The sequence below is a fragment of the Coenobita brevimanus genome, chromosome 60 (assembly GCF_032717465.1).
Source record: "Coenobita brevimanus isolate Jiangsu-jjx chromosome 60, ASM3271746v2, whole genome shotgun sequence".
Lineage (NCBI taxonomy): Eukaryota > Metazoa > Arthropoda > Malacostraca > Decapoda > Coenobitidae > Coenobita > Coenobita brevimanus.
In genome coordinates, this window is record NC_137013.1 from 33,327,543 (window position 1) to 33,351,735 (window position 24,193).

The 24,193-nt window shown below is 43.3% G+C and overlaps 1 protein-coding gene across 1 annotated transcript in view; it reads left to right on the forward strand.

Annotated features, from left to right (window-relative positions):
* Nucleotides 1-24,193, forward strand: part of Piezo (piezo type mechanosensitive ion channel component) — a 1,050,432-nt gene that overhangs the window by 922,838 nt on the left and 103,401 nt on the right. Inside the window, exons 44-46 of the mRNA XM_080275143.1 lie at nt 524-682; nt 16,416-16,542; nt 16,919-17,166. Of these exons, the coding sequence (XP_080131269.1) occupies nt 524-682; nt 16,416-16,542; nt 16,919-17,166 (534 nt within the window). The remainder of the gene's footprint in view (nt 1-523; nt 683-16,415; nt 16,543-16,918; nt 17,167-24,193) is intronic.

Below are 24,193 nucleotides of genomic sequence, written 5' to 3' on the forward strand. Positions count from 1 at the left end.
TATCTTAGAACATCACGAAAGTTCCTCTCTTGAAAAGTAGTAAGTACTGTACACTGTATAAACTATAGGGTATTCTTATGACTCAGTGATTTTGGATATCATACTTTTAATTAAAGAACTTCTTACTCCATTCTCACAAGGCTCATTTAGTTTGCAATATACAGGCAATTGTAATTATGCATCTGTAATTCATTGTCAGTATTTAGTTACAAGTTTCAAGTGACAGAATTGTTTTTCTTTTCCTTATAGGCGGTATCATACAATCAGTTTTGCTGGAAACATTTTCCCGGCAACTCTTATCATGGTAATGTTCTCTTAGTAGCTAATAAAAAAGATACTGTAATGTGGGTCTTTTGAGTCATAGTTTCCTGAAAAAAATACCAGGAGTCCCCCAAAAATCATTGCCAAAATCAAAATGTCTGGGAAAGTCGCCAGAAAAACTGCTTATGTAACACTGCCATAATAATAATTCAGCTCCCAAGTACGTACAGTACAGAAATCAACGTAATAAATTTCTTGCCAGAGAATTCAATGCTAAGCGACCGCCACAGATCTGGTATATGGTGAAATGCTTGAACCTGTTGCTATCAGCCTACCAAATCCGCTGTGGTTACCCAACCCGTATCCTCGGCAACTTCCTCTGCAAGCAGTATAACTACCTCAACTTTTTCTCATTCAAGCTGTGAGTACATCACTTAATTGCTCAAGGTTTATACTCATAAATTATAATTTATTACCTTCTCACTAACACAGGATGGTAAGTAGTACAGTAGTAGTAGTACTGTAGTAATTGTAACCTCATGCCTATCAAGACGTGAACCCAGTGAACTCAGGCCAAAGTTGCCCTTTTGCAGTTTACCATCCTCCTCTTGGGGGATAGGGAGAGGATTGAGGAACATTTTTGTAACTGGGAAGCACCACTGCCTAGTCATATTGGTGCCACCACAGAATGGTAACTGATTAGGTTAATCATATGTATTGTAATAAATTTCTTCTCTTAACCATGCTTTATTGAACATGAAAGGTTGGTTTGTGTTCAAGTCATAGCTTATCATATTGCCTGTAAGCAGAAGGTATGCTGACAACCATCTCAGTTTTGAACCAAGTTGAGGAGACAGTGCTTCTCTTTGTTAATGTCACATGATTACTGGGGTGGTCACAAACAAATTGCCTCCACGTCATCCTGTCCCCCGCCATTTCACTCTCCTGCTCCCAACTCACACCCCCCTCTCTCATATACCTCTCCACCCCATCCCTCCATCTCATCCTCGGCCTCCCCCTCCTTCTTCCTCCCTCCACCTTACTCACATACACTCTTTGTCAGTCTTTCACCCTCCATCCTCTCCACATGACCAAACCACTTTAAATAAAATCAGAATGAGTCTGAAACATGCCCAGCTCATGAGTTAATCATTTTGGCCTGATGATATATTATTCATGAAATTCTCACTACGTATCTCCAGAAACTTAATTAATTTTAGGAAAGACATTTGGAACCGCAAGGGTTAGATATTGCCTTCAATAAACCCATCATTATCAGACGTCTTTTCTAAGTTCAGTAAAATTGTCTAGAGACAGCATAACTGAAATGAAAATGGTGTCTTGGAGTGAGTGGGTGAAAAAGTCGTATTCACAGCACCCTCTAGTTTATCAAGTCCCGGTCAACTTTTTAAAAAATTATTGTTTTATTTGTTCCATTATTTTAACACTTTTATTTACTTCACAATCAACTCTCTTCTTTTGGAGGTACCCTCAGAAGTTTCATTCATTCATTCATTGCCAGACGCCATGTATCCCAAATGGGGTGGCCAAGGGCTTAGAGTTAACTGTTTTACAGGGAGGGGCACTAATCCTCCACCAACCCCACTTGACACGTAGGAGTTGCATTGTTATATTTACAAAACCATACAGTCACTGTAAGTGGTGACAGGGAGAAGCTGTGTCAGATTCGATAGCTGAAGAGTAGGTGCATTGCTACTATGCCTCATATGGCATGATGACATTTGTCCAAAGTTGTGATGGCTCATCCCCACACTGAAAAGAGTGCCCTAGATTGCAAGGCTTACTCTGGCCCCATGCAGTACCAGACTTCTCTGTAATGTGGACTTGTTCAAACCATGTACTTTTTGAATGTCTGTAGCTAGATATTATTTCTTTGTTTGCATGTCCTAGCTACTGTATACTGTGGACCTGTCCAGAGTTTTTGAATAAGTCTCCTGCTAATTTTGTACATGTTTGTAGTAATTTCTTGAATATGAGACACTCCAACAACTGGCCAATCTTGGGAAGTGGGAGAAACCACTGAAGTCACATACTGTATTGATGACTTACCATGTATAAGTCTGGATATAGTATGGTGCTGGTGGACGTACCACTCACTGTACTGGACTTTCAGATCAAGAATTGTAGCATGATTAGATCTGTACAGGGAATAATGAGGGGATGTGGTGAGCTGCTAGATGGGTTGGTGATGATCTGGGAAGAGCCAACAGCTCTGCCTACCCTGTTGGAGGAGAGATGTGATAATCTTGGATGATCAGCATTAAGGCTAGTTATGAAAGGTAAAGGTGTTGCGTGTAGATTAAGAAAAACCTATAGGAACAAATCTGGGCAAACTTCATTGTCAGATGGAGGGTCAACAACACTGATATTATATTTGACCATTCAGTGGGAGCTCAGTTTAGGGGACTCAGTGCTAGGATTGGCATCATCTGTATATAATAGTGAAGATACTCTTGGTCCACTGTGCAGTGTCATAAGTCTGTAAGACTGTACTGAGTTGAGAAGAGGTTGCTACCACCAGAACTGAGTACTGTCAGTTGCTGTTTTGGTGACTGTTGACTGCTTGTCAGCATTGATGTTCTGTAGGTACCAGTGTCAATCTGTTCTCAACGTAGGCTAACATGTCATTCCCTAAGGCAGTGACCATGAAGAGAACATACTGTATATACTTGACTAGGTATGTAAAGACCCACAGGGCAGTGTTAAGGCCAAATGGAAGCACATGGAACTGATAAGTTGATATGTCTACCGAGAATGCATGGAACTTCCAGGAGTGACAAGCTGGTGGGACATCCAAATAAATTGGATCATTTGTAAAGGCTCCAACATGCTTGCATGCACTGGCCTTGGTCATCTAATTGCAGCTTTCCACACTGCTCGATCTCTGGCAGCCTCCCTATTCAGTCCCTTATCCCTAAGGTCGCATTCTATGACCTTGTCCCAGGTTGCAACCATTCCCTTGGCATTCACATCTTTCAGCTTCTGCACCCAATTGTCATCCTGCATCCTTTCAACATGACCAACCATCTCAATCTACCCCTCCACATCACAACACCAGTACATTCAAGTTCCATCTTTCCTCTCAACTCTTCAGTCACAGTCCTACCCCCCCCCCCCTTCTTCCGGGCCTCACACTCAGGGATGCATGACACATCCATCTAATCATTGTCATTTTTGTATGTTTAAGCGTACAAACATCCTCTTCCCTTATTGCCCAAGTCTCATTACCATATACTCGTACCTTTAGCTCAGAGGGGAGAACCCTCTCATTGTTAGGAGAGGCAACAGTTCCCTAAACTTCCTCCAACCACTTTTACCCTACCCACAGAGCCCAACCTCCAGCACATAATATGTCCCCAAAATAACAAACTTCCTCTGCACTGACTGAAGAGAGACTAGCAAGATCAATTCTATCATGCCTGTCATATTATACATGCTCATCCTGACACACCATATGCATGATATTAGTATTATTTTGCACCCTACATCTAGTACCCTTACATCCCTTTATGCACCCACTTATCACAAACACTACACAAGATGAAGTAACATCCCACACCCTTGTGGCAAACTGCACTTGGCAGTACTCATTCTGCTCTAACAGTACCACCACCAGCCCTAGATATCATCGCTTTTGTTTTATCCACATTTACTCTCGGACCCTTGTGCCCCATTCCATCTCTCCACATCCTAAATCTTTCCTCTGCCTCACTTTCATTCTCGACAATTAACACCAAGTCATCAACATACAACATCTCTCATGGGAGTCCATTTCTGAAGTCACATGAGAGTTTCATGCACCATGATGAACAATAAGGGACTCAATACTGACCCCTGATGTATGCCAGCATTTACAGAAAACTCCTCACCCAGATCTCCATCAGCTCTCACCTGAGTGTGACCACCCATATATGTAGCCATAACTACGCTAACACTGAATCCCAAGCTTGCTCACTACCCATTTCACCACCTCCCTAGGGACTTTGCCAAAGGCCTTCTCCAAATCAACAAAAACAAAATATAGCTTCCATTTCTTTCTTATTTATATTTCCTGAAACAGTCATGCAAAGAATATGGCATCAGTGGTTCCTTTGCTTGGCATAAACCCAAACTGCATCTCATCAATATTCACTCTTTCCCTTATAAACCCAAACTGCATCTCATCAGTATTCACTCTTTTCCTTATCATACCTTCTAGGACACTCTCCATTGTCTTCATTATATGGCCCAAAAGTTTTATGCCTCTACAATTTCCTTTTTCTAGGGCATCACCCTTCCTCACATATACATTTAGTTACAATCCTCAGTCAGTCATGTGGGACAACACACTCATAAATTTATCAAATCATTTACTAAACTCATTCCTATATCTTTTGAGGCCTTCAGCATTTCAGAAGTCAACCCAGACACACCCACCACCTTTCCCAGCTGCATCCTGCCTATTGCCTTGCTCACAGTAGCATTATCAATCAAAAGCCAATGGCCAGACACTGGATCTGCTGACTCCAAACCTTCCCTGTTCCCATCAAACTCCTCACTCAGCTGCTGGTTATAATGTTCTCCCAGGCATCTTAAATATCCTCACTGTGCACGACTACCTTTCCTTCATCATTCTTTACACACTGCTCACCTATGATATTTGTGTTTTCCTGCTGCATCTGATTTGCCACCTTAAATACCACATTCTTTCATTTGATACTAAACTCCGTTTTTTTTATTGAGGCAAAGATGCACTTGACAGATTGGTTATTATCAGCTGAATGCAACCTTACTTCATAATCAAGCATTATCAACTGACAAAATGTCTGAGGGGGAAATTTGGGTTAGTAAATATTTTTTGGACATGTTGCATTCAGCCAATCATCATCAACCTGTCAAGTGCATCTTCGCCTCAATAAAAAAAACAAAGTATAGTTAGATTATATGTAAAGTCTCTGAGATGTAAATTTTGCTCTATATACATCCTTTCTGACCCTACACTTGGCAGCCAAGTATTCCTTTCTATTACCACCCTTTTTTCATAACTGGAGAAGTCTTCTTTTCTCTTTAGCTGTGGATTCTGCACCTTCGTCCCACCACCATGTTACCTTATGTCCATCCACACACTGAATCAGTAACCCTCAGGAAATTGTGCATGAGAGTTCTGTACTGCAGTCAGTAGCTTTCTGTTCAACTACCACTCTACTCATCTCGCAGTAGAAGGCATCCTTTACTCCATGGTTTTTCAACTTCCATATTTTCCTCCAGGATGCATAGGTCCCCATCTTCATGACCTGCTTCTTCAGCACCATGTCACTTATCAGTAATTTCTGTTGCCGCACACACCCTTTGTTCACTATTACAGTCAAGTCGCCTACGGCGCGGACTTCAATGCCACGGTTTTCTATGACACAGCAAGGTGCCAAACCCCCCCAAAACAAACCTTGCGCATAAACTACCTATGGCGCAGGCACAGCAATATTTGAAATGCGCAGGCAAATTCCCCTGGCGGTGTGTTCCCTTGTTTGTAATCAAAGAAGTTGGCGACCACTTCAGCTCCATACTACAAGTGCTCCAACGGTGGACTTTTTTCTCTCTTATAAGGAGCATAAACTTCACCAAATTCATTGTGTTAAGTAATGAAACATTAAAGATTCTGTGGGTATTGTGACTAGTTTATAATATTGTTTGTAAAAGCACTATGAACAGATTAGTAATGAAGCACCTATCTCTGAGCTGAGACGAAGTATAATGCCTCCCATTATCATCATTATGTATATAAGAATGATTATTAATGTGTTAAATGTGAGTTTTGTTGACACTTGATCATACAGACTTTATCAAATAAACTTCTTCAATCAGTGCTTGACCAGGTAGTGTCCGCCATCTCTAATGTTTTGATCGGTCAGCTGATCTGTGTCTACTTGGCCGAGCTTTTTTTTCACTCAATCTCCAGCGCGTGGTATTGCCCAGGTAGACACAAGGCTGATCACCCTCCCGTTTTTTGTGCCTATTGTTACGTATAATACGTGCATTGACTGCTTGATTCAAGTGCGCGTGTTTGAAGTGGGGAAAACTGGGGTGAAAAGGGGGACTTTGGGCGAATGTGCAGAAACAAAGTCTAGTTTTCCCATAGGTTTAGTTATTTGTATGGCACAGTTTTCTGATTCTGACTTCCTATAATTTTATATTTTTTATCCGAGGAAGAAGGAACCAAAGGCTGAGCCCACAAAACGTTCCTGCAAAAAACAAACAAACAAACAAACAATACAAAAGAGAGCCAAATTCAAGATCCATTCATTTCAAGATGCCTGGACATGCTGCGTTTGAGAGAGTGGAGATCATAGGAAGTAGGAAATACAGACTGAGGGAGACAGTTCCAGAGTTGACCTGTTGCATAAATGAAGGACTGGGAGTAACGGTTAACTCTTGCATTGGAGAGTTGGACAGAGAAGGGATGAGAGTTTGTTGCTAGATGGGTGCTACGCGCCCATCGTAGAGGTGGAGGGATGCAAGCAGACAGTTCAGAGGAGCAGTGACCATTGAAGTACCGATAGAAAAGAGATAAAGTGGCAATAGTGCGGCGAAGAGACAGAGGTTGAAGGGAGCCAGTAAGAGGAGGAGAGTTGATGAGACGAATGGCCTTTGACTCCACCCTATTGAGAAAAGCTGTATGTGGGGACCCTCCCCACACATGAGAGTTGTACTACAAACAGGGGTGAATAAAACCCATGTATAAAGTCAACAATTGTGCAAGGGTAAAGAAGGAATGGAGTTGGCTTAGCACACCTAATCTCTTGGAAGCAGATTTTACAAGAGGTGCAATATGATCTTTCCAAGACAAGTCACGTGTGAATGAAACCCCAAGCATGTTCAAGGATGATGCAGGATTGAGCTGGATATATTAAACATTAGTGGATACTACTGTGGAAGATTTTGACGGGTTGAGAGATGTAAAAACTGAGTCTTTGATGCATTAAAAACATCATGATTTTTTTTACCTCCTTCAGAGATACAAGCCAAGTCAGACAATAGGTGTGCCATAGCCTTGTCCCTTGTTTGTTGAAGTAACTGCTGAGATGGACGTTGCAAGAGCTGAATGGAAAGGTGAAGGGTGGAAGCTTCAGCATACGGGTGGATAAGATTAGATGTACAGCTTAGAAAATCATTGATGAATAAAGGAAGAGAGTTGGGGATAGGACAGAGCCCTGAGGAACAATGCTGTTGATGGATCTAGGAGAAGATTGATGGCCTTCTACAACAGCAGCTACAGAACGACCAGAAAGGAAGCTATAGATGAAGGCACAGATAGAAGGATAGAAACCGTAAGAAGGGAGTTTGGAAATTAAAGATTTATGCCAGACTTGATCAAAAGCCTTTGAGATGTCAAGTGCAATGGCAAAGCTTTCGCCAAAGTCCCGAAAGGAGGATGACCCGGAGTCTGAAAGGTAGGTGAGAAGATCGCCAGTGGAGCATCCCTGACGGAACCCATACGGACGATCAGAAAGAAGGTTGTGGTAGGAAAGATGCTTTAAAATTTTTCTTTTAAGAATAGACTCAAAAACTTTTGAGACACAGGATGTTAAAGCAATTGGACGATAGTTAGAGGGTTGGGGATGGTCATCTTTCTTTGGGACTGGCTGAATGAGAGCAAACTTCCAGCAAGAAGGAAAGGTGCAAGTTGAAAGACAGAGGCGAAAGAGTTTACCTAGGCAGGGTGTAAGCACTGAAGCACAGTTCATGAGGACAACAGGAGGGACTCCATCAGGCCCAAATGCCTTGTTAGTACTGAGGCCAGTGATGGCAGAAAATGCATCAGGTGAAGAAATTTTAATGTCAGCTATGAGGAATTCAGAGGGGGGAAGTGATGGAGGAACAGCACTGGGATGGTCTAAGGTGGAATTGGAGGAGAAAGTCTGAGCGAAGAGATCTGTTTTATCAATAGAAGAAATAGCTACATAGCCATCAGAGTAGAAAAGAGGTGGGAAGGATGATGTGGTAAAGTTGTTAGAAACGTTTTTGGCAAGGTGCGAGAAGGAGCAGGAAGAATTCGAGTTGGAGAGTTGAGAGCATTTAGTCATCATTATCATCATCTAATCTTGTATTGCCCCATGAGGAGCGTAGAAGCCCTGGGCTAGGCAAGTTGGTCCTGACATTTGAGATGAGAGTGATCAGATGAAATTATTTTTAGCAGAGCGAAGAACAGACTTATCAAAATTCCGGGCAGAAAGATAAAAAAGATGTGAGTCAGGGGTGGGTTGGCTCTGGTACTTTTTATAGGCCCTTTCCTTGTTGCAGACAGAATTAGAACAAGGGTGATTAAACCAAGGCTTTTCTGCATTAGTCAAAGGATATGTGAAAGGAATGTATGCTTCCATGCCCGAGAGAATAACCTCTGTAATGCGCAAGGCACACTCAGATGGCTTCGGGCCATGGAAGCAATAATCATTCCAGGGAAAATCAAAGAAGTACTGCTTGAGGGCCTCCCAATCCACACCTCCAAAGTGCCACAGACGACGTTTCTTTGGAGGGTCCACAGGCCGTACGGAGCAATAAGACAGGTTAAGGTAATAAGGTTATGATTGGAGGAGCCCAACGGAGAGAAAAGATTAACAGTGTAAGCAGAACGATTAGTTGTAAAGAAGAGTTCAAGTACTGTATGTTGGAGCTCTCTCCAAGGCGATCAGGGGTACGAGTAGGGTGCTGTACAAGGTGCTGTAGGTCATTCAGGACAGAAAAGATTTAGGCTTGTTCACCAGGTGGATCAGTGAAAGGAGAGGAGAGCCAAAGGTGGTGGTGAACATTGAAATCTCCTAGAATGGAGATTTCAGAGAAAGGAGAAATGGATAGAATGTGTTGTAGGAGGAGGCCGTAGCACGGGCCGAACAGGGTAGTACTCCTGAGGGGAATGGGAATGCTGGTGATAGGGAGAGCTGGAGCTCCTGTTTTACTAGCTATCTAACCATCCCCCTTTGCTGACCTTTTCAGTGTGACGGTAACATGGAGAGTAGACCAGCATACTCTCCCAAACATTTCCTCTAACTATCTATGCACTACACCACATGAACTTTACATTTCACACAACATATCCCACTACGTTACAGGGGTTGGCGCCAGCAAGGGCATGCGGCCAGAAAACTTTGCCCCCGCTACCTAGTGGCGGACTTCTGGGGGGAGGCGTGGCGGGGGTTCCGCCGGCATAGATCATGGGTCCAGGGCGAGATGGGGCTCAGGCCTGTGCTAGAGGGTACAGGGCATTGCGGTTCCCGGGCTGCCGCTTCCGCCCAGTAGAGAGGGGCCCGAACCTGGGAGTAGTGCCCCAGGAGGCTGCCCTATCAGTGGGTGTATAGTGGCGGGATAGTTGCAGTGCCAAGACGCGCTTGGAGGGTGTCCCTGCAGCTGTCCTGGCAGGGTGCCCCGAGGCCACTACCACAGCCACTGGTAAGCTGGTGGGCTAGGGGTCCCAGATCCATTGCCTGGACCTGGGATTGTGCAGTGAGTGGGACCTGTGCTGTGTCTGTCCCTATTTATTAATACTGAAGATGACAAAACAAAAAAGGTTTCAAAGCAAGCCTGAGGACAGTAAATCACCCATGGGGATGAGGGTGGGTTCATGGAATGTGGGAAGTTTGAGGGGAAGAGCAGGGGAAGTCGTTGAGGCATTCAGTAGGAGGTGGGTGGATGTGGCGTGTTTGCAGGAAGTCCGGTACAGGGGTGGATCAGCCAGAAAGATTGTTGGGAAGGACTGTTGCTATAAGTTGTTTTGGCAGGGGGGGACAGACGGAATTGGAGGTGTTGGTGTGATGGTTGTGGAGAAATGGGCGGAATATGTTATGAATGTTTTGAGAGTAAGCGATAGGATATTGGTAGTGAAAATTCTGTTGGGAAGAAAGATAGCTGTGATTATATCGGCATATGCTCCACAGGCAGGATTGGATGAATCAGAGAAAGATAGATTTTGGGATGATTTAATACGTGTAGTAGGTGGTATGCGGGATGATGAGATAGTGGTTTTGAGAGGGGACTTAAATGGTCATGTAGGTGAAGCAGCACAAGGTTATGAAGGAGTGCATGGGGGATGTGCATATGGTCTAAGGAATGCAGAAGGGGAAAGGATACTCGAGTTTGGGGAGGTAACGGACATGATTGTGTGCAACACATATTTTAGGAAAAGAGACAGTAGGTTAATTACGTATGAGTCTGGGGGAAATAGCAGTCAGATAGATTACTTTCTGGTTAGGAGGGCCGATAGGAGATTAGTGAGGGATGTTAAAGTTATAGGAAGTGAGGAGTGTGTGCAGCAGCACAAACTATTGATTTGTGATATGGTGCCTAAAGAACAAGTGATGGAAAAGAGGACTTATGTACCTAGGAGGAAAATATGGAAGCTGAAAAACCAAGTAGTAAGGGATGCCTTCTATAGCGAGTTGAGGAGAGTGGTGGCTGAACAGGGAGCTGTAGACAGAGGCGTTAATGAACAGTACAGAGCCCTCAAGAACAATTTCTTGAGAGTTACTGATGTAACATGCGGCTGGACAAGAGGACCACCAAGACATAAAGTAACTTGGTGGTGGGATGAGGGTGTAGAAGCTGCAATTAAGGAGAAAAGAAGGCTTTTCCGGGAATGGAAGAAGGGTGGTAGCAAAGAGGAATATTTGGCTGCCAAGTGTAGGGCTAGGAGAGAGGTATACAGGGCAAAGTCTGAGTCACAGAGACAATTACTTGATAACCTAAATCATGGGGAAAGGAAAAATATATTTAGGGTGGCAGGTCAGGTGAAGAGGGATAATCGGGATATCATAGGTGAGCATTGTGTGAAGAATGATGAAGGAAGGGTAGTGGTGAACAGTGAGGATATTAAAGATGCATGGAGAGAGCATTATAACCGGTTGTTGAATGAGGAGTTTGACTGGGACAGGGAAGGTTTGGAGCCAGCAGATCCAGTGTCTGGCCCTTGGCCTTTGATTGATACTGCTACTGTGAGTGAGGCAATAGGTAGGATGAGGGTGGGGAAGGCAGCAGGTGTGTCTGGGTTGACTGCCGAAATGTTGAAGGCCTCAGGCGATATAGGGGTGAGTTTAGTCACTGACCTGATAAATAGGATTATTTATGAGTGTGTTGTCCCAGATGATTGGCTGCAGAGTGTAATTGTAAATGTGTATAAAGGGAAGGGTGATGCCCTGGAAAGAGGAAATTATAGAGGTATAAAGCTTTTAGATCAGATAATGAAGGTAATGGAGAGAGTTTTAGAAGGTATGATTAGAGAAAGAGTGAATATTGATGAGATGCAGTTTGGGTTTATGCCAGGTAGGGGGACCACTGATGCCATATTCATTGTTCGACAGCTTCAGGAAAAATATATTGGTAGGAGAAGGGATCTTTATTTTGTTTTTGTTGATTTGGAAAAGGCCTTTGACAGAGTCCCTAGAGAGGTGGTGAAGTGGGCAATGAGAAAGCTTGGCTTGGTTAGGGTGGTTATGGCCATGTATGTGGGTGCTCACACCCAGGTGAGAGTGAACAGAGATTTGAGTGATGAGTTTTCCGTGAATGTTGGTGTGCATCAGGGGTCAGTCTTGAGTCCCATGTTGTGTATCGTGGTACTTGAAGCCCTTTCACGTGACTTTAGAAACAGACTCCCATGGGAGTTGTTGTATGCTGATGATTTGGTGTTGATTGCAGAGAATGAAAGGGTGGCGGAGGAAAAGCTTAGGAAGTGGAGAGATGGTATGGGGCAAAAGGGTTTAAGGGTAAATGCAGATAAAACAAAAGTGATGATATCTAGGGTTGGTGGCGGTACTGTCAAAGACGAGGGAGAGTGGCCATGTGCAGTTTGCCACAAGGGCGTGGGAAGTAATTCCATCTTGTGCGGTGTGTGTGATAAATGGGTGCATAAGAGATGTAGTGGTATCAGAGGTAGACTTCGAGCTAATGCTGATTTTATGTGTACGGCGTGCCGGGGTGAGCACGTGGAGATCGTCAGACGTGAAAGGATTGAACTTGCTTGTGAATCTCTTGAGTGTGTGGAAGAGTTTTGTTATTTGGGAGACATGTTGTGTGCTGGAGGTGGGGCTGGAGCTAGCTCTGTGGCTAGGGTGAGAAGTGGTTGGAAGAAGTTCAGGGAGCTCTTGCCTCTCCTGACATTGAGAGGGCTCTCCCTACGTGCTAAGGGGTCTTTGTATGCAGCATGTGTTAGGAGTGTAATGCTGTATGGCAGTGAGACCTGGGCAGTGAAGGAAGAAGACATTCGCCGGCTCAGACGCACAGAAATGACAATGATTAGGCGGATGTGCAGTGCATCCCTGCGTCCAAGGCCTGGAGGGGCTGGGTTTACAATGGAAGAGTTGAGAGGTAGGATGGGACTAGAGTGTATTGGTGTTGTGATGAGGAGAGGTAGATTGAGGTGGTTTGGACATGTGGAGAGGATGGGGGATGATAATTGGGTGAGGAAGGTGAGAAGTGTTAATATTGGGGGTGGGGTTATGAGGGGTAGACCGAGAAAGACATGGGACGAGGTCATTAAGTGTGACCTTAGGGTTGGGGGACTGAACAGGGAGGCTGCAATGGATCGTGCAGCGTGGAGAGCCGCCATTAGGTGACCAAGGCCGACACATGCAAGCATGTTGGAGCCTTTAAAAACGAAACGAAACGAAACGTGTTCCATCGTAGAAGTAAGATAGTCAAAGAATTTTTGATAGTCATTAGAATTAGGAGATATGTAAACAGTGCAGATATATTTAGTCAGAGAATGACAGGAGAGCCAAAGCCAGAGAGTAGAGAATTCAGACAAATCAAGTTCAGGAACATGAGAGCAAAATAGGTCGTTGCGTACATATACACAACATCCACCTTTGGCTTTGAAATGAGTATAAAGAAAGTAGGAGGATACTGAAAAGGGTTTACTGTCAGTTGCCTCAGAGAGCTGAGTCTCGGTAAGGAAGAGAAGGTGAGGTTTAGAGGAGGAGAGGTGGTGTTCAACAGAGAGGAAGTTAGAGGAAATTCCGTGAATGTTGCAGAAATGAGGAAGTGAGTCAGACAATGGATCCAGGCAGCTCAAAGAGTTGTCACCGGGAGAGGGGCGGAAGGTGGGGGCATTTATGGTCCCCCCACTGGGGACTCCAAGGCATGGTTTGGATGTGCCATTTTCCTTTTTTTTTAAATTTTGAAATGGAAGTGTAGTGTGTACTTTGCATGTAGATTGGTGTTGACAGTTAGAGAAACTTGTATTGGAGAGCATGCTGGCCTACTCTTTGTGTTACTGAAACACTGAAAAAGCTCGGCAAAGGGGGATGGTCAGGAACTAGTCCCTAGGGCTGATAAAACGGGAGCTTCAGCTCTCCCTGTCATCAGCTTTCCATCCACCTTGGGAGTACTGGTCTGCTCGTCTGGTGCTACAGTCTACTCCTCATTAATTGTGCTATATAAGCCATCAATCCTTTTAAAGGCGAAGTCTGACCACGTATGCAGTGACCATTTTGAAGGTCTTTGCCACACAATTTTTTAGCATGCTTATATCAGAGATGATGTGATACAGCAAATCCTTGATTTAACACACTAATTCGTCCTCTACCCTGTGCACTAAGTTTCTTGTTCCTCCACATCATGATGATCCCTGTTAAGGCATCGGTCATTGTTTTATTAACATTTATTTATCACATACAGGATACCGTGAGCCTCCTTGAAACAACATAATCTCATCATTTTAGGTATATTATTATACAGGTAATGCAACAAAAAGAATAATAACACATACATACTGTGATTTAATATAATTTCATTGTGGTTTGATTGCTATATTGGGCAGTGACAGTAGACAAGATTTTGTGCAATAAATCAGAGACTTGTTAAACCAGGTGTGTTAAATCAGGAATTTACTGTATTTGTCTGGTGGTAGGTGGGGGCACCATCACCTGCCACTTGGTGTAGTGCTGCCTACTTCTTCCTTCATGTCTGTCGTTATTTTGCTGTCTCTTCTCTTTTCCTATTTCTTCCATGTTTCTTGTCGCCATTTATTATACTTCTTTCCATTTCAAGTGGCTTTACCATGAGCCAGATGGTTTCCTGTAACTCATGAATCTATTTATAGCTCTAGGTGGTAACCGTATAGCTAATAACAGCGTGGTGTGGAACCTACCATGATACCCTAGTTAACTGGGTGAAGAGACACAAATGCATCATCTACTCAGGACAAATTTCCACATTAATCCTCATGTTTTGCTGTGGCGAGGCACTGCCAGCTGCATGAGAACATCAGTTCACTGCTCAGGACAGCCCTTCAGGGGTTATTGTTTGCCCATGGTTGATGGGTCTGCTCAGTCAGACAGATTGAGGTAGCACAACAACAAATGTATATGTCCAAGTCCTTTTTGATAAGTGAAATGAAGTGCAAGGTTATCCTAAAGATTAAGGTCTGTCAGTTTCCTACCGAAGGATTTGTAGGAGAGATTGTTGATTCCTGAAGAAACCTTGCTTCATCCTCATGGATGGCAGAGGAGTGAGGACTTGATATGTGTCCACTTTACACCCAGCATGGTTACTGACCTGCCCCAGGATTTTTCTGGCTTGTGTTCAAAAACCTCTATTTGTCACACAGAGGTGGTTGGTCTTGAGTTGAGGTAGCTTTGCATTGGTTTGGTTGATTGTGTTTTATTGAGCAGGGTTGGGAGGAGTTCCTCTGTCATTCTGGCAGAAACATATGTAATGATTGACTCCTCTGATCTGCTGGACCTCTGTTAAAACCAGTCTTGGGCACATTGTATGAGGAGGGCCATTCATGGGATTGTTTTAAGGGGTCTTCACCAAAAAAAGAAGTCTTTCTCCATTGCAAAAACTTTTTAATGGCATTGTCTTATGTCTGCTTTACTATATATAGTAGGCTGTGTCCTTAGGTAGTATAACTGTAGTCTGTTTGGGGACATAGAGGATTTTTGATGGGGAAGATGGGATCTGTCATGATGAGATTTTACTCACATTTATATTCATCTAAATCTCCTGGATGTCACTGTCTTCTGTCTTCTTTACCTCAGTACAATAAGCTATGTCCTTAGGAAACATAATTTTAGTCTACTGTAGTTAAAGTCACAAAAGGTCTTTAGTACGGATGTTACAATCAGGCTGGAGGGTTTGGTAACTTATTTTTATAGTGGGATGTGGATTTCCACATGCATGTGTGCTGCTTGTGAGATACCATAGATAAACACTTTACCCACGTATCTGGAGGTTATGCTGTACTAAGTGATGAGCGCCACAAGGAAACCACCAGAGAAGAAGCAGAAAAAAAAGAAAAGAAAAAAAGAAAACTTATTCCAGATTCAGAGAAACTCTGAAACTCCAACACGGTGAGGAAGATGTTAGAGGGCCTAACACCTGTTCTAAGAGCCAAGAAAGTGCCAAAAAGAGAGCAGTAAGCAAGTGTGTATGACAGCAGTTGTTCCTTGGATAGACTGTAAATGTTGGTTCACAGTGAAACAGTATGGGGCATGGGTTTTGAACATCCTGTTTGGAACCCACTTCAGCTGCTTTGGAATATGTTCATGGATTGCGTTGGTGTCTGACCAGTGTATTTTTATTGAACATAACTACCCATGGCCTTTGGGAGGCTTGGTAAGGGAATTTTATCTTTAGGCACCATATCCCAGCAGAACCAGTAAATAGAGGTTTTATTTAAAAACCATCCATCCATCCATCATCCAATCCTACATTGTCCCATGAGGAGCATAGGAGTCCGGGGCTAAGCAGTTGGTCCCAACATTTAAGATGAGAGTTACCAGCCTCACTCATCCCTGAGTGGCATTACATGAGCAATCAACCCCAACCACCCCTTGGATATAAACCTTCACTGGCTCAATCCGATTGGAACACAATAATTACTCACTAAACCACCAGGCGCCAAAATCTGGTTATATGGTTACCACCCAGCGTAATAAATAGTTTCTTGGTGTACAGGAAACCATTTGGCTTGTCACTCAGTGTAGAGTCACCCACAGGTAGAAGGAAGAGTAATTTAGTAGTTTTCTTAAAAAAAGAAAATACTGGAAGTTTCTCCTGGGGCTAAATATTTGTAGCTTTGCCCATGTGTGAAGTATACTTGGCCCAAGTGATGATAAATATTGTTTCCCCTTTACTAATAATGTACAACCTTTTTTGCCTGTGATTAGGTTCATGAGTGTACCATTCCTATTTGAGCTGAGAACACTGATGGACTGGATCTGGACTGACACTAGCATGAGTCTCAGTGACTGGGTCAAGATGGAGGATATATTCTCACACATCTTCAGACTCAAGGTAATTGCTTACTTAACCACTTCAATATGGTATTGATGTTTACTCTTGTTACCAGTAGAAGGTTTACTCAGTTTTGGAAATATCTCTGATATGAACAGGTTAATGAAAGTTTTAGCTCTATGTGTTTAAAAGTCTCACCAGAACTAAAAAAAATTCCTGGAGATTGCAAGAATAAAATAAATTATACATCAGTAAATGGAAGGGGTTAATATAATATTGAAGCTACAATGGTCAGCAACAGCTGATGTATATTATTCTTTGATACATTGTACACTTGTATCATGACTTACTGCCTAGACTGTTAGCCAGCTTATCAAATTATTCTACCTCATATGTTTTGGCAACATTTTATTCTTTTAATCCTGTATTACCACAGTGTGAACGGCGAGCAGAAATTGAGTATCCTCAAGGTCGTGGTGAGAGTAAGCGCAAGATCATCAAGTATGGGATGGGTGGATGTGCTCTCTTTGTTGTCATCGCCATCATTTGGTTCCCTCTTGTTCTCTTTGCCCTCAGCAACACTGTGGGTCAGCCAAACCCACCATATGATGTCACCGTTCAGATTTCGCTTGGTGCTTACCAACCTATTTTCCGTATGACAGCCCAACAGCAGTCTCTTCAAAGGTGGGTGTTGGAAGAATCAAGATGTTAATCTCTTCAGTCTCATGATGTATTTTTCACATAATCTGGCCACTACAAGACTATTCTGGTCATTTGAGAGATCTCATGTAGTAAATGTTGCAAATGATGATTACGTCCAACATCTTTGGTTTGAGAAATCTCATCCAAAGCCAGAGATAGCAAAATTACATCATCAGATTGAAGGAATTAAGAAAAAATTTTAGTTTACTATCCGTAGTTGAAGATCATGTGAAATCACGTTAGTAGGAGAATGAGTGAGAATGTCTGAAGGGGGTAAAAGTGGATGATGATAATAATTGGAAGACAAAGCTAGGTGGAACTTTGGGAGAGTAAATAGAGATATTGGGTGGATTACTGTACATTGCGAGCTTTCAGGAGCTAGAGTGAGTACATTTTACAGTGCAGTAACTGGTGTTTCCATTTTTGAGCAAGGAAACACATGTCAGGCTTTACCTTTGTATATGTGTGTGTGTGTGTGTGTATTTACCTAGTTGTATTTACCTAGTTGTGATATACAGGAAATGAGCTATGCTCGTGGGGTCCCGTCTTTGTTTCTCAGTTAGTCAAATTTAGCATTAAACTCGTTTAAGTTTTTAGACTGGATGATCTCTTTGTCCAGGCTATTCGACAGGTCTATACATCTATAAGGAAAACTATATATCTTGATATCCTTCAAGCAGCTTGGCTTCTTCAATTTCATTCTGTGTCCTCTTGTTACTCTTTTATCCCATACAAACAGATCTTCTCTGTCAGTTTTATCCACTTCCATAATGGTCCTGAACACTGCAATCATGTTGCCCCTCTTTCTCCTTTCCTCTAAGAAAGGTAAATCCAGCATTTCCAGCCTCTCTTTGTACGACAGATCTGCCACACTGGGGACCATCTTGGTTGCTGTTCTTTGTCTATCTATCTATCTATTGCCAGACGCCTCAATCCCGTTTGGGGTGGCCACAAACAAATCGCCTCCAAGTCGTCCTGTCCCCCGCCACTTCACTGCCCTGCTCCCAACTCACACCCCCCTCTCTCATATACCTCTCCACCCCATCCCTCCATCTCATCCTCGGCCTCCTCCTCCCTCTTCCCCCCTCCACCTCACTCACATACACTCTCTTCGTCAGTCTTTCACCCTCTATCCTCTCCACATGGCCAAACCACCTCAGTTCGTTCCTCATAACGCTTCCTATCACATCCACATCCACACCACAACGCTCCTTTATATCCTCATTCGTCAGCCTGTCTCTCCATGTGACTCCACAGGCTCCTCTTAAATAACTCATTTCCACTGCTCTCACTTTTGACTTGTGTCCTTCCAACAACGTCCAAGCTTCACTTCCATACGTTAGAGCTGGTATCACAATACTGTCATGTAGTAACTTTTTCACTTCCATGCTCACTTCCCTGTTTCTTATCACTGCTTTCAAAGAACCAGCAACCTTTCTTCCCTGCTGTACCCTTTCAAGCACTTCACCCTCCAAACCTCCATCCTTACTCATCACACTACCCAAGTACTTAAACGTACTCACATTTTCCAATTCCTCACCATCCAACCTCGCTGTACATTCACTGACTTCACCTCTCTCAAAGACCATCACTTTACTCTTCCCTACATTCACCTTTAGATTCCATTTCTTACACACTCTCCCAAACTCATCCACCAAGCCTTGCAGCTCCCCTTCGTCTTCACTCAACAACACAGTATCATCTGCAAAAACAGTACAGGGAGTTTCCAAACACTATCCTCTCTCACCAGGGCCACTCCAACATCCACTACCCTACCTTGTACCTCTTTTATAACCCCAACCATGTACAGATTGAACAACCATGGAGACGTGACACATCCCTGTTTCAACCCAACTTTCAAAGAGAAAAACTCACTTAGTTCACCATCCACACGCACTACAGCCTTCGCACCATCGTACATACTCTTCACAGCATTCAACAACTTCCCATCTACTCCATATATTCTTAACACTTTCCACAATCCTTGTCTATCCACCCTGTCATATGCTTTCTCCAAATCCACGAAAGCCGCATACAACTTCTTTCCCTTCTCTAGAAACTTTTCCACTAAAGATCTAAGAATGAATATCTGATCTACACAACCTCTTCCCTTCCTAAAGCCTCCCTGTTCTTCTCCAACTAATTTCTCTGTTCTTTCACTAACTCTGTCAATAAGTATCCTACATGACACTTTTCCTATTATACTAAGAAGACACTTGCCCCTATGATTACCACACACTTCTTTTTCCCCTTTTCCTTTGTACAAGGGAATACTTATACCTGACTTCCAATCCTCCGGGACTCTACCTTCCTCCCAGGCCAATCTGCACATCTTCCACATCCATTCTACTACTATCTCTCCCCCATGCTTCAGCATTTCACCACACACTCCATCAATTCCTGGGGCTTTCCCTGATTTAACTTTCTTCATTGCTTCCACAACTTCTCTCCTCCTGTCTTCTCACCTCCCTCCTTCTCCGAGCCATTCTCCAGCCACTTATACTCGCATTACTTCCATCCTCTATGTTCAAAAATTCCATAAGGTGTTCTCTCCATCTGCTCACTTTTTCTCCCTTCTACACTAGTAATCTACCATTTTTATCTTTCACTCCCCTGCTAACTTCACTTCCACCCTGTCTTACTCTTTTCACCTCTTTCCAGAACATTTTCTTACAGTCCCTCCACTTTACACTCAAATTCCTTCCAAATTCCTCATCCACTCTCTTCTTACTCTCTCTTACTAATCTTTTCACCTCTTTCTTTCTCTCTACATATAACTCTCTCTTCCGCCTCTCAACTTCTTCCATGCCCCTTTTTCTCATCCATTCATTGTATGCTTTCTTCTTTTGTGCCACAGCCTGTCTCACCTCTTCAGTCCACCATGCTGTTCCTTGCACCCCCCTCCGTCTTCTCTTCCTTCCACACACCACATCACATGCTGCACATATTTCTTCTGTAAATATCCTACACACACCTTCCACGTCTCCCATCTGCTCCAATTCATATTTGCCCAATCGTTCCTCCACTTCTCTCTTATACTCTGCCTTTTTCTCATCCTCTTGTAACCTTTCCACTCTCCTTGCAACTACTTCCTTTCGTCTTTCCCTTCTTCTGTTCCTCCATCTTACTTGCATTCTAATTCTGACCACCACCAAGTAGTGGTCAGAAAGTCCACTCCCCCAGCCTCTATAAACTCTTGCATCCATTACACATCTTCCCATGCTGTCATCCACACACACATAATCAATCATTGCCTTCTTTTCATTCAGTTCACCACCCACCCTTCTCATCACTCGCCATGTATACCTGTGGATCATTTTATGCCTGAAGAGGGTATTGGCTATTACCAACCCCCTCCCAGCACAAATGTCCACTAATGCACTTCCATTCTCATCTGTCTCAGCAGGCACACCCCACTCACCAACTATTCCATCCACCTTCACATTCCCAACTTTACCATTCATATCACCGATCAAAAACACTTTCTCATTCCTTCCAAACTTTTCCATGCACACTTCTACATTTGTCCAGAACTCTTCTCTCACTCTCCTAGCACGATTTTGCGTTGGCGCATACACACACACAATCGCCCACATTTGTATTCCAACTTTCAACTTTACCCAGACAATCCTTGACCCAACTGATCCATACTGTCTTATGCTCTTCTTCCATCTTTTACTCACAACTATACATACTCCTTCCTTTACCCTCTCATTCTCACCTACTCCTGCACATATACCCCATCCATACTCCCATTCTCTCACACTTTCTCCTATCCATTTTGTTTCAGTTATTCCACATACATCCACTTTCGCACCCTCAAGCACCTGGACAATCTGTCTCTCTTTCACCTCATCATTCGCTCCCCTTACATTCCACGTTCCGATAACCATGTCCTTTGTCCGGTCCTTGGTCGTCATCGTTTGGTCAGTCCTTGTCCGAGGCTTATTGTTTGTTTTTTTAGTTAGTTGTTTTCCGGGGAGGGGCACTAACACTCCACCAACCCTTTTAGTCGCCTTTTACGACAAGCAGGGATACTGGGGGAGTATTCTTGAAAAAAAACCCTACCCCCAGGGGGGGTTTATATCTTTCTTTTTGTTTGGGGACCACACTACTGCTGCATATTCTAACCTGGGACGGATCATGGCCACTATCAATTTTTTCATCATCTCCTCATCCATATAATGAAATGCTACTCTAATGTTAGTCAAGAGTTTGTACGTCTCAACAGTCTTGTTAATATGATTTTCAAGTGACAAACTATCCTGGACCAGCACTTCCAAATCTGTCTTTTCTCTCGCTTCTGTGATTGGTTCATTACCTGTCAAATAATTCAGTGATGGCCTCTTGGTACTTTTACCCATTTCCAATATTTCACATTTCTTTGTGTTGAATTTCATTTCCCACATCCAGCTCCAGTCATGTATCCTATCCAGATCCTCCTGCAGCATTTTACAATCCTTCTCAACCTCTACCTTCCTCAAGATCTTTGCATTATCAGCAAACAGACTTGCATAACTGTTCACTGTATCTACCATATCATTTACATAAATCAGGAACATTACTGGTGCCAACACCGAGCCCTGTGGGACTCCACTTGTTACTTCCCTCCATCCAGACATCCTATCCTTCCCATCCAGACATCCTACCCTTCATTGCTGTCCTCATTTGTCTGTCTCTCAAAAAGTCTCTCATCCATTCCAGAAGGTTCCCACTCAGTCCTCCTATATTCTCTAGTTTCCACACTAGTCTTTTATGGGGTACCTTGTCAAAGACCTTCTCCAAATCTAAATACACACAGTTCACCCAACCGTCTCTCTCTCCTGTAGCACTTCAGTTGCTTTTGACTAAAAGCTCAACACTTAAGAAACACATGACCCTCCACTTCTGAATCCAAACTGATTTTCAGCCAGAATATTCATCTCTTCGAGATATTTTATCCATCTCTCTTTCAGGATTCTCTCACACAATTTTGCAGCCATGCTGGTTAGGGACACTGGTCTATAATTCAGGGATTCTTGCTAGTTTCCCCTCTTATAAATTGGTACTACATTTGCCCTCTTCCATTCTTGAGGCACTTTCCCCTCTTCCAGAGAACACACAATTGGACTGTGAATCTTATCTGCCAGTTGTTCTCTGCATATAAATTGGTACCACATTTGCCCTCTTCCATTCTTGAGGCACTTTCCCCTCATCCAGAGAACACACAGTTAAACTGTGAATCTTATCTGCCAGTTGTTCACTGCATATAAATTGGTACCACATTTGCCCTCTTCCATTCTTGAGGCACTTTCCCCTCATCCAGAGAACACACAGTTAAACTGTGAATCTTATCTGCAAGTTGTTCTCTGCATTCCTTCAGTACCCAGTTAGAGATTCCATCAGGTCCTGGGGCTTTCCTTACATCTTGAGTTTCCAGTAATTTATACACTTCCTGTACTTCCACTTTTATATCTTTTATCACTACATTTCTAGTCACTCCCTCCCCTTCCACAAACTCCTTTTCATTTGTGAAAACTGGTTGGAAACATTTGTTCATTATTTCTGCTTGTATTGCCGCATCTTTGTAGACCTCTCCTTCTACTTTCAGTCTGGTGATTCTCTCCTTTTGTTTCAATTTGCCATTGACAAATCTGTAAAACAGTTTGGGTTCTTTCTTACATTTGTCTATTATACTTTTTTTCAAAATTCCTTTCTTCCTCTCTACATATTCTTGTGCATTCATTTCTAGTTCTTTTGCATTCTTCCTTTGTTCTATTGTTACCTCTCTTTCTCAAGTTGTTCCATGCCGTGTCTCTCTCCTTTTTTTGGCTATCATACACCTTCTCTTAAACAACTCCTTTTTCCCCCTTGCTCTTGGTACAAATTTTTCCACTCCTGAATTACAGTATAGAAGCCTAGAAGAATATTCCACTTCCTTTGTATCTCTCTTGATTCTCTGAATTTTCTCCTTTCTATCTATGTATCTATCTATAGCCCGACGCCCTAATCCTGCAAAGGGTGGCCGCAGACAAAACGCCTCCAAGACGCTCTGTCACCCACCATTTGACTACCCTCCCCCCAACTCACCTCCCCCTCCCTCATATACTTCTCAACTCCATCCCTCCACCTCATCCTCAGTCTACCTCTCCCTCTCCCTCCCTCCACCTCACCTACATACACCCTCTTAGTCAGTCTCATTCTCCATTTTCTTCACATGTCCAAACCACCTCAGTGTATTTCTCCTAATCTTCTCAACCACATCCACATCCACCCCACAGCGTTCCTTCACTTCTTCATTCATCAACCTGTCCCTCCACGTCACTCCACATGCCCCTGTCAAGTAACTCATTTCCACTGATCTCACTCTTGACTTGTTCCCCTCTTGCAAGGTCCATGCCTCGCTTCCATATGTCAGGGTAGGGATCACAATACTATCATGCAGTGACTTCTTAACTTCCATACTCACCTCCCTATTTCTCATCACTGCTTTCAGTGTACCAACAACCTTCCTTCCCTGCTGTACCCTTTCACGCACTTCATCCCCCAAAGTTCCATCCTTACTCATCACACTACCCAAGTACTTGAATGCACTCACATTCTCCATATCCTCACCATCCAACCTCACTGCACACTCTGTGACTTCATTCCTCTCAAACACGATAACTTTACATTTGTTTACATTAACTTTCAGATTCCTCCTCCTACACACTGTCCCAAATTCATTCACCAAACCTTGCAACTCCCATTCATCTTCACTCAACAGTACTGTATCATCAGCAAACAGCAACACCGGAAGCTTCCAAATCTCACCCTCATTCATTAGAGCCACCCCCACATCCACTGCCCTACCCTGCACCTCCTTTATAACCCCATCCATGTATATATTAAACAGCCATGGAGACATCACACAACCCTGTTTCAGTCCCACATTGAGATCAAAGAACTCACTCAGCTCACCATCCACTCGCACTGTAGCCCAAGCTCCCTCGTAGATACTCTTCACAGCACTCAACAATTTCCCCTCCAC